At 40.5% G+C, this 11,017-nt stretch overlaps 1 protein-coding gene across 1 annotated transcript; it reads right to left on the bottom strand.

The window, feature by feature from the left end:
• Positions 1-288: 288 nt before the first annotated feature.
• Positions 289-6,033, bottom strand: LOC135676737 (GDSL esterase/lipase At1g54790-like). Its single transcript, XM_065188245.1, has 5 exons — positions 5,698-6,033; positions 4,435-4,635; positions 2,883-3,049; positions 2,287-2,557; positions 289-666 (listed from the first exon to the last, which is right to left on the bottom strand). The coding sequence occupies exons 1-5, from the start codon at positions 5,930-5,932 to the stop codon at positions 398-400; spliced, it is 1,143 nt and encodes a 380-aa protein (XP_065044317.1). The 5' UTR covers positions 5,933-6,033; the 3' UTR covers positions 289-397.
• Between the last annotated feature and the right edge of the window lie 4,984 nt (positions 6,034-11,017).

Below are 11,017 nucleotides of genomic sequence, written 5' to 3' on the forward strand. Positions count from 1 at the left end.
TAATTTTTTTTAATATATCAACTAATTTAATTGATAAAAATTTTAATTATTTATCATAAAATTCTAGATTTAAAATTTCATCCTCGTCACTTACTCTTTGTAAAAAAATAAATAACTAATTTTATAATAATTATATAATATTTATTGAACAATAATTTTCTAAAGCAACATTCTAATCAAGTAAAAAGCAATTTTACTCTTTTACTAATTACAAGCCTCAGAATGTGAATCCACAAAATAACAATGATCTCTAACCACAAGAAATTTGACTGCTTTGCAAGAATAAAGGACATAAACATGCATATATTGATGTAACTTGTACATATCTACATTTGGTTGACATGCAACTCTTTTGATAATGAACATTATACATTGAAATCTAGTGAAAACAGTGTAACTAAAACTTCAACTTGAGAGCAAACGGCATCTGGTCTGCAAATGGTGGATCGGAGTATCTCCCAGTGAGTATTTGGGACGATACATGAAGATTTGCAGCCTCTGTATAGTGTATGCCATCCCAATTGATGTATTCAGTGGCATCATTGCATGCTTTAGCTGTTGCTGAGCGTCCCTTCAGAACCTTTGTTTGTCCACAAGCGATTCGAGGATCGTAGTTCAATGGCAGTCCGCTATATCCACAGCATGCAGCAATTGGATTCTCAAATCCTGAAAAATATTGTGAAGCAAATTACAAATTGTTTGAATCGAAATGTAACATAAAAGTATAGCACAGAATCAAATACAATATAGTTTGGAACTATAAGGAGTTAGTTCATGAGGTAAACCCAGAATGCAAATACCAATCACAGATTATTTAGGTGTTGTATGTATCAACTTTCGTTAAGAGAGACTGTTAAAGTTTGTCTTGGGATGGATCATACATTCCTAGGCCTCCATCACATTTGGTATGCACAAGAAGATGCACCTTTGAAGCATTTAAGATGGCTAAGGGAAAAAGTTGAAGTTGAATAAAGCAAGAAAAAATTGAATGCAAACTACTAATGCATTTGTAATAATTGATCACACTAGATTCAGACATTTACCACTAAATTTATTTTGTAAGTAGTGGAATCTCTCCCTAATGGTGCAAAACAGTGTCAAATCTAATTCTTCACAATGTTTCTGTTGGCATCATCTATCCTACACTGTCTCTGGTGGCTCATTGCAGTTATCCGTTTTGAGTGTATTTTCAGATAGCTCGCATAATGTTAAGACCTCTCCTAGTAAATATTTAAGACTACATGTGATGCCTCCTTTCCTACAAAATGTTAAATGTGGTTTAAGGTAGGATTCTCAATTTCGATATGTACCGCCCGATACGTACCAGTCCGAGAGGATACCAATATGCGGATCACCCTCTATCGGGCGGTACCGAAGCATACCGACCAGTACTACCCCAAATTTCAATCGTTACCGAGGCGTACTGATCGGTACGCTCTAGCATGATAGGTGGCGATATTTTAAAGGTTTTAGGGTGTACCGTCAGTATGCCCTGATGTACCGACAATACATACTGTACATACCATACCGAGCATAGCACGATACGTCGGTACGGACCGGTATTCAAAACCCTGGTTTAAGGTTTGATTCTTTACCAAGATATAAAGGTACCACCATCTCTATGTAATCATACTTCCACCGTAGAGTTAACTTCACAAGGGTCACAATGTGGCAGCAGGTAGAACTTGTTTTCCTCCATCTGTGTCCATGTTTTACACTCTAATCCCAGTCCACTTTTTTGGTGGCCTTCTCCGTGATTTAAACAAGGGAAGTAGTGCTAGCTATGGGAAATATTAGCAGAGTCTATCCATATAGTCCCAACCCCTAGGTGGCATTACTGCTTTCCTCAAGATAACTTACTCGTGTACAATATGTAGATACAATTTCATCATTTCCAGCAATGTCCTCCGTTTCACCCAGACCAGTATGAAACAGGTTGTGGAGGAAAGTTCCTAGTTCATTCCTTGGTTTCATCATTTCCAGCAGTGTTTATTTCACTTGGTAACATCAAGTTAGCTCACATTCATAAAAGATCATTTGCTCGAAGCGTGTCAAAAGTGAGAATTGTCCATGCATTTTTGCAAAAAAAAAAAAGGGACAAACAGAAATAAAAAAATCAAGAAAGCCAAAATGAAAGGACTGAGATAACCTTATAACAACAGGTCATCTCAAAGGACTGACGCCAGATGACATAGCAAGTAATTATTTCCTGAATCAACTTCCAAGTTCCAATAAAAAAAACTTCAATACAAGTAACCGCATTTGAAAGAGAAATTTTCTGCATACCATATCGAGAAAAGTTCGCTATGAGGTTGAACTTTATGGTGAACACATCAATGTAGGTAATAGTTGCATCAGCAAATACACCTCGCAGCTTTGTACAAAGTGTGTGAAGCTGTATGTTGAAAAGTTTAGCAGCTCGATTGTGAGAACTCACACATCCAAACTTGTCCAGTTTTGATGGATCTTTACCAAAAATGACTATGTTTTGACTTAAGCACCCAAGTGGACCAGTATTATGAATCCAGAATTTCCTGGCACCTTGATCATATAATTTCTGGAAGCATAACCACAGAAGATTAGGTCAAACTATTACAACCACAAGAATCTACTGTAGAGAAACTACATCATATACCTTAGAGATCAAGCATATTGAACTCATAAAATGAAGTACATAAATCGATAACTCTCATAGCTTTAACTGTTGATTAGTGAGATAAGACTAGCTTTTCTAACTTCAAAATCAAATTTTAATGATACAATCTCAAAAGAGTGCTCCTGTATTAGACCATTTCACATAATAAAAAAAACTACTATCTGACAACAATTATTTTATTAATTATTTCATTAAGTTCTTGATATAAACAGAAAATAAATGGCACCTTTAATCCACTTTCAAACTCTGATAATATTTTTGTAATAGAAGCAATGACTTGTTCCTCAGTTTTTGAATAGAAGGCACCAGCAAGATCATTTTGGCCAATATCAAACATGTAAAGTCCCTGATCAAAGTAATCCGCTTGAGGAATGGATTTCCTGATCTTTTTCCCTGCAAGAAATTATAAAATAAGTGCTTGTTATGCTACATGTTCAGTGCAGCTTAGCTAGGTAAATTACTAACTTCAAATTCTATGCGTTTGTATTTAGGGTTGATGATAGTTCTTTCTTTCTGCTCCCAAACCTACAAAACCCAGAGCTTAAAGGTTCTAAGGACTCAACAGAATGTTAAAGCAAGCAATTTGCAACTCATCACACAAAAGGAATATTTCTTTTAGAAGTTAAAAAAATGTAGCTATGTCAACTAACAAAAGAATGTGCATGGATATAAATGCCTAGAATAAATAAGCAATCATGTATTGATTTGATTTAGGAAAGTGTTGAATAAACCTTCCACCTGACCATGATATTGGACCAGTTTTCCAAATCTAGTCCACCAGGAAGATTGCAGGAAATTGACATAGTTATCATCTCAGACAAAACCTTTCAAAACTTAATCATGCAACAACAATTAAATGACAAGTACTATTGGCTGTATAGCTAAATTAAAAAGTTTTACTTAAAGAACCTGTGATGCCAAACATAATTTGATTACTAGAAAGGAACACCTTCTTAGAGATAGATTGACTTCTTTAAGTGTGTGTTTCCTCAACTTCTTAGAAATTTGAGAATTATGTTCCAAGTCATATCCACTAAGAGATTTGCAAGCTGCCCACAGTAAAACGTCAAGCGTCACTTGTAACTGATTGCTAAAATATTATCCAAAAATTTGACATTTTTTGATAAATTCAACAGATTTGGCAGAGTTCAATAGAATTAGCCATCCTTGAGCATTTGGCACTTGATGTTACTGTTCTTTCGATTAATCTAAAATATGTGTATGAACTGTATATATGACTTCCTTGCTACAGAAACCTGCTCATTATGTATAAAGTTTATAAGATACCTTTTCATACCTCAATTAACTAATGGACAATGGAACACAATTCATTTAATGACAATTGTCACATTCTTAATTGTGCTTGTTGTGCCTGCAAATGAAAAAATAAAAGATGCAGAAATGCTTAAGAAATCTTGGTGACCTGAACATGCTAGAAAGTTAGTTTCTTAGGCCTTCGCTTCGTCTATTTAATGTTCCACTAAAGATAGATGTGACTAAAAAAAGGATCCATTCAATTTCTCTTTTTACCAAATCTCTTATTCACTGTGTTCAGCTAACAATTGATCATGGACACAAGGATATCGACCAAACAAAATGAAAAAGCAAGAAGAATGATATTAATTTATGATTGAAAATTTGAAACTGCACAGCTACTAGCCTATTACAATCAGCAATGTTTTTCCAATCAAAACTTCAGCGTCTCTGAAATATGTTAACCCAGCATGTATTGATAATCAGTCGGTTATGGTGCAAGAGTTAAGAACACTTGCACGTACCTTTGGTCTGTAACTGAAGAACTTGGTTTTTGAACCGAAAAAATTGAGCAACCTGGATGCCAAAGGAAAATGGACTGACTGAATACTTTGTTGCTGGAAGAATGGTAGACCCAGCTGCAGCAAAGTTGCAACCTTTCTGGAAGCTAGGTGCACCAACAGAATCCAAGTACGCATTAAGAAATGGCATATCCATAGCATCCACTGCAGCACTAAGAATGTAAAATAATAAGATGAAGCAACAAAATACAGTGTACAAAGAATACATCTTGCAGTATAAAATCTAATATAGCAAGATGGGAAAAATAAATTCAGAAACATTAACCGAGGACACTCAACCTATGTTTGGTCAATAATCGGGCAAAGATCAACAACAATACTTTATTAAATGAAAGTTGGTGGCAAAACTATCCAACAATAGATGACTACAGAAGGGCTTCAATGAAATTGCATGTAAAATTAGCAACTATGAAACTAAAATGACTCAAAAAAATTATGGATATTTAAAATTTCATGCTTCATCGAGCATCAAATTGATCCTAGCGTATGGGTCATATACCGCACCAATCTGATCTTGAACATGGCCATAAGTCTGCCCAATTTTTTTTATCCAGTGTGTTCTCCTCTAAGATGCTTCAATTTGAACTACATAATGTCTCTAGCACTCAATGTATATAAAACCTTACCTGGTAATTTTACCAAACTTGGAATTCCTAACAAACTCAGCAGTGAACTGGCTGACATTTCCTAGATACTAAAGCCTATAAAAAAAACTGAAATTTCTTCTCCATAAAAGGGTGAAACTTCCATCATGTTAGTTGTGTTGCTGAACTGGTTGATGAGTTGCAAATTCTTCTTGGCTAAGTAGCTGAAAGGTAGCAGTGGCTTCTATTGTTGAGGATTGTCAAAACACATAAATATATTGGGCCTTTCCTGAATGCGCGAGAGGGGGTGTCAAGGTTTATAAATATTTTAGGTCATTTAGCTTAAGCATGTGAGATTTATGGTGATCCAATCAAAATCTCTATGACTAACCTGAAATCAGACTTCTAAACACCAGATTACGACAGAACAACCATCCCAACTTCGACATTTCAGCCTCGAATTACAGTTTGGATAAGCAGTCAAATTTTATCATAATTATCTTGTCCTTGGAATGCATCAATTCCTTCCATTTTGCTTGTATTCCCCTAAAAGGAAAGGCGAAGCCAGCTCGTCGAAAGCCTAAGGCAAAGGTCATAGATTCGGCGACAGAGTAGAACTTACTGAGGAAATCGATGATGAGGCGGCCGTCGCAGAACCGCCCAGCCGGCTTGGAGAAGTAGGCCCGCCCGTTGGGCGGCAAAAGGGGATCCCCGATGCCAGCGGCGATGAGGTCACCCGTGTCGGAATTGGAGTCCCCGAAGTTGAAGACGGCCGGGTAGTCGAAGTCAATTCCGGAGGCCGGTGAGAGGAGCAGGGAGACGCAGATCGCGGAGAAGACGGAGGCAAGACTCGCCATCGGCGAACGCCGCGAGCTGGTATTAGGGTTGGAACAAGGATGTGACGCTGCGAGCTACAGGAGAAAGAGAGGTGGGGTTGATATGAGCCGACTTCTGCCGCAGACCACCTACGGTGCGATGGGTACGCTTACCGGAAGCGTAAGCGTGACGTTGACATGCGAATGACCGATGTCGCCAATGGGAATAAAGATATCTTTATTAGGGAAGTTGGTCTTATGAAGATATATCTTTACGGTTGATACGGTATTAGGCAAGTTGATAGATTGAAGCAACACATAAATGTCATGAAGGTTATTGTCTACTTTTGCAAAAGGTAAATAATGAAGATGGGATTTTGGTTGACTTATACAGTGGTAATTGGATACGCGCACACTTTTATTTGTGTTAACACGGATGTTGGAAGCTATTGTTTGATTTGGCTGGGACGGTGGGAAAAGTAAGGGTTCTCCTCCATTTTGGTGATGTTGATGAGTGGATTCATCTTTGGGTCATAATGGAAAAAAATTTTCACCGTTGTGTCACGAGTAAACTTTTAAATAGAATGTTTGATATAATGCTATATATGTCGGTATCTTTTGGTATGTTTATTCTTTGCACAACATGTAAATGGACGATCGAAGGCTTAATAGTTCCATTTTAGTTAAGTTTGTTGATGTGTCATGTGGATACTTATGAGAGATTTTTGATCTGTAATGTACTATTTTGGCCCTTTGTTGTGTAATTATTGTAAAGTCTGTTTATAATTTGTATTTTCTATGAAGTGTTTTCGAAAATGTTTGTTTGTGGATCCCGAGTGAGACGTTTTCTCTAACCTGTTTTCTCTTTTGTGGGTCTTAAGGGACTATGGGAGGTTGACCTTTATGGACGGACACGCAATGGTACCACACGACTTAGGCAAAACCAGCTAAGTTCATGACAGATGGTATCAGAGCGGGACAAGTACTCATAGAAACACTTGACATGCAAACGTTGGGACCTAGCGGGGCTGCGTTGAGAGCAGTCAGCACACGCACGACCGTTTGGGGGAAAACGAGCATGGAGATGTAGGGAAAAGGAGTCGCTCGGAGGAGCGGACATCTGAGATTGGCATTCAGAGGAATGGGCAACCCTTCGCGCAAGAGACACCACGAGAACAAGAAGCTTGGAAGAATGTGGAGCGTACAAAGGTTGGGATGGCTGAGTTTGAGCTACGGCTCGACGTTGACAACTATACTTGATGATGCTCAAGGCAAGCAAAACGCTTGGTAAAGGATGAGACCATGCAAGATCGAATGAGTTGCTCAGCGACCGAAAGAGTTATGCAAAGCTCACAGAGGTGAGGGGAATTGTTAACTCGAGGAATTCGGTACTCATGCATGGCTTGTATGCGGACAATGGAATATTCATGGCCATCCCAAGGCGACCGAAACTCGACGCCATGGAGCATTAAAACTTTCTCTTCGACATGTGAAGGATACATCCATAAGAGGCTGAAGTGTGTAGCGAGTTCAGCATGTTAGTAGGCCTTGAGTGGTGCAGCGGGGGCTGTATTGACGTGGAGTAGTAATTTAGCAAATGCGTTTGCAGGAGGCAGAACAATGCATAGTTTGTTCAGTAAATCGGAGTAGTCCAAGGGGATGGTGGTCTCCGAAACAAAGAAAAATGTTGCTCCGATGGGACAGTTATCCATAAGGGATAGATCCCGATTTCTCTAGAGGGAGAATCATGTGCAACAGACTGCACATGTTGAGGAGGAGTACCTCAACAAATAACAACTCCACGAAGCTCAATAGATCGAGCGAGCGGCGAGGAGTTATCGCATAATCTCACTTGAGAGAATGCATTGGTGGATGCATTGCGAGATCAAGTGAGGGAGCGACCCAAAGCAACACAAATGAAGGCATACTTAGAGCTGATATGGAGATCGGACTCAAGGGAGGGCAGACCCGTGGAATGGTGGGTGCGAAGGCCACCATCAACTCAATACAAAAACGAGAGCGAAGCAACTTCGGTATAACTTGGTGAAGTACCCAAGCCACATGAATGGAGCCAGCATAGAAGATGGAACATAGAGCGGATAGAGGTCAAGGACATGAACTTTTGCAGATGCAAGAGTAGGATCATGTTGTTCCATGGGTCCTTCATTCTGACGGAGCGGACTCATCTTGCATGGTGCCAAAGATGAAGGGAGCTTCTGGGCACATGCACCTTATCTCGGAGAAGCATTTGATAGAGGAACTAAGGTGACTCAACTTGCGGAGGCGAAGTTGGGTTCAGAAGGCCTTGGCACGGGGCAAGAGGACGTAGAGGCGGGTACTCTTGAAGAAGATGCAACAGTGTTGCCATTCAAGTTGCCATGAAGGAAGCGGTGCGCAGCGGAGATTGTGTTGGTAGGGGCAGAGGCCTAGGATCCAAATAATGGTGCACTAATTACAGCGAAGTCGATGGACTTCGGGAGCTACTAGGTGATAGACTGTCCTAGAGCGATGCTTCATCTAAGTGTGACCCAAGAGTGGGTGGATGAAGGTCGATTGTCAAATGAGCGAACAAAATTGAAGGTGCAAGAGACCCTGCGATGTATTGGCAGAGGCCACACATGGAGGGATCACAATTCGAGTTCATCCCACAAGGATCAGAATGCAATAGAGATATCACTAGGAGGCGACATGGTGTTGCGGATCATAGTGGAACAGTTCGTGACAATGCGATACACACGACATAGTCCCGTGAGAGACTAGATCATACGAAGGTCTGATCAGGAGCTACTGAAAGCTCTACTTCGGTGAACAACACGACGACAAGAAGGGCTATGGATTCAAGGAGTGAAAGTCATAGTACTGTAGAGGTAGGTCTTTCATGCATGTATCGGATGAAAGCCTTGGTCATCAGCATATGGGGGTTGTGTTCCACCAAGGGAAAAATTCAAATGTAAGTACCAGTGAGTCCTTTAAGAGGGACTTGATCATGTAGAGGTATGATCGAAGCAGTTGGAGAGTTAGACTGCTCTAGAGCCCATATTCTCTTAAGAGAGCCCGGCAAGTCAGAGGACAAGGTCGAGTAAGCGAACGTTGCTACCAAGGAAGCTAAGGAAAATAGAATCAGTGCAAATTCTACAAGGTGATGGCAGAGGCCATGCATGGGAGTTACAGTCTGTCTTTCCATCGACCAAAGGGAGCTGTTTGGATAACACAGAGGTGTTGAAGTAGGGGGTCGAAAGGGGCGAGGAAGCGACAACGAGTCCAGAGGGACTTAGCTACTCAAAATCAAGCATTAGTTAGAATGGATGTGGACTCGGAGGAGTGTCACAGAGACATATCTATTGATCGTGAAGAAAAGGGATGCAGATGCGAGACGACGGATAGTAGGGCCATGGGCATGGCAACGCCATGGTACCATAGAGGCGGGACTTCTGTGAAAGTCAGTGATCCCTTGCTCTCATGGAGGGAGAGCGCTTGGTTGTGAAAGGGGCTGAGGAGGTGGAGCATGCAGAGGCAAACTATAAGTATCGAGACAAGGCTGAAGGGCAGAGGCCAAGGAACTTCGTAAGACCGATGTCAATGAGCTTCTCATCAAGATAGCCGAAAGTGAAAGACTTCGGGTCAAGTAAGAGTGCACGACCAAGGAACAAAGTAAGCAGTACGCGGTGCTGTACCTTTGCTACTCAATGGAGTATGCGGCAGGGTTAATGGAGAAGACGGTACAATCCCAGAGGCAACCAAATCTATTAGAGAATTACTCCAAGTTGGGGTGAAAACTTCCTGCATTCCAGAAGTTCGATAGCATTAAGAAGGTGAATCACAGTAACTAACTCAACGCAAGGAGTGCAAACACTTCAAGTGTTTCAAAAGTGTGAGCAAAGAGCAGGTGAAGGCCAGTAACCAGCTCGATGCATGGAGTACAACCTCAAGAAGGGGGGCGAAGTCAAGTAACCTTTGCCTTCTTAACTCTTAAGATAATGGGCGAAACCGAGTATCCCAATTCTCTTATCTATCTAGCAAAGGAGCTTTGCACGGGTTCAAATACCCTTCGAAGATAATAGAAGACAATAATTGTCGAAACCTCACCAACGGTGATCAATGCTATTGAGAATAGATTGTCCGCTTCATTTCCTAACAAAATGTCAATCGAAAGCGGAAGTGATGTGAACCTACTTGAAATGGTCAACTAAGTGAAAGAAGAGTCGATGGACAAATTTTGTGGAGGAATAACTCAAAACTTCGAAAGTTTACGAGGCGATGCTCGTTAAAGCTCCAACAAGCATCCACCCAGTTCAAGCAGCATGTGGTATTTGAGAGACTAGCGCATAATAAGGATGGTCTTTTCCTTCATCTAGAGGATCCGTAGGAATCAACAAGGATCAACACAACTCAGCCAACCCTACACTAGAGTCAAAGTCATTGGCGAGTTGAAACAGCATAAAGGATCAAAAGTTCGACTACTCAACAACAACAACGGAGAGTAGTTGGGAGCCAAGAGATGCATTGCAGTTGGAGCAGAAGATTGAAGACTTAGCAAATGCGATGAGTTGTAGTGTCGGTGAAAGGCTTCGACGAGGACGTCAAAGGAATAAGTAAGGGAGAATATCACGGACAAACTTCTAAACAGGATGTTTGATATAATGTTTATGTATGTCCGTGTCTTTTGGTATGTTCATGATTTGCACAGCATGTAGAGGGATGGCCGAAGGCTTAATAGTCACATTTTAGTTGGGTTTGGTGGTCGTTTTAGGCTTGTAAATAAAGGTTGTGTAATGTGGACACTTGTGAGAGATTTTCGGTCTGTAGTTGACCATTTTGACCCTTTGTTGTGTAATTGTTCAGAGCTTGTAAAGTCTGTTTGTAATTTGCATTGCCTAGTGTTGTTTTCGGAAATGTTTGCTTGTGGATCCTAAGTGAGGCATTTTCTCTAACCCGTTTTCTCTTTTGTGGGTCCTAAGGGACCATAGGAGGCTTTGGGAAGGCTGATCTTTGCGGACGAACACGCAATGGTACCGCACAACTTAGGCAAAACCTGCTAAGTCCATGACAGTTTGGCCCTTTGTCTTTGTAAGGTATTAAATTTGGTTTTTGGGTAAACTTGTGGTCATCATCAAACTAATTGTTTAA

The sequence above is a fragment of the Musa acuminata genome, chromosome BXJ1-6, assembly GCF_036884655.1.
Source record: "Musa acuminata AAA Group cultivar baxijiao chromosome BXJ1-6, Cavendish_Baxijiao_AAA, whole genome shotgun sequence".
Classification (NCBI taxonomy): domain Eukaryota; kingdom Viridiplantae; phylum Streptophyta; class Magnoliopsida; order Zingiberales; family Musaceae; genus Musa; species Musa acuminata.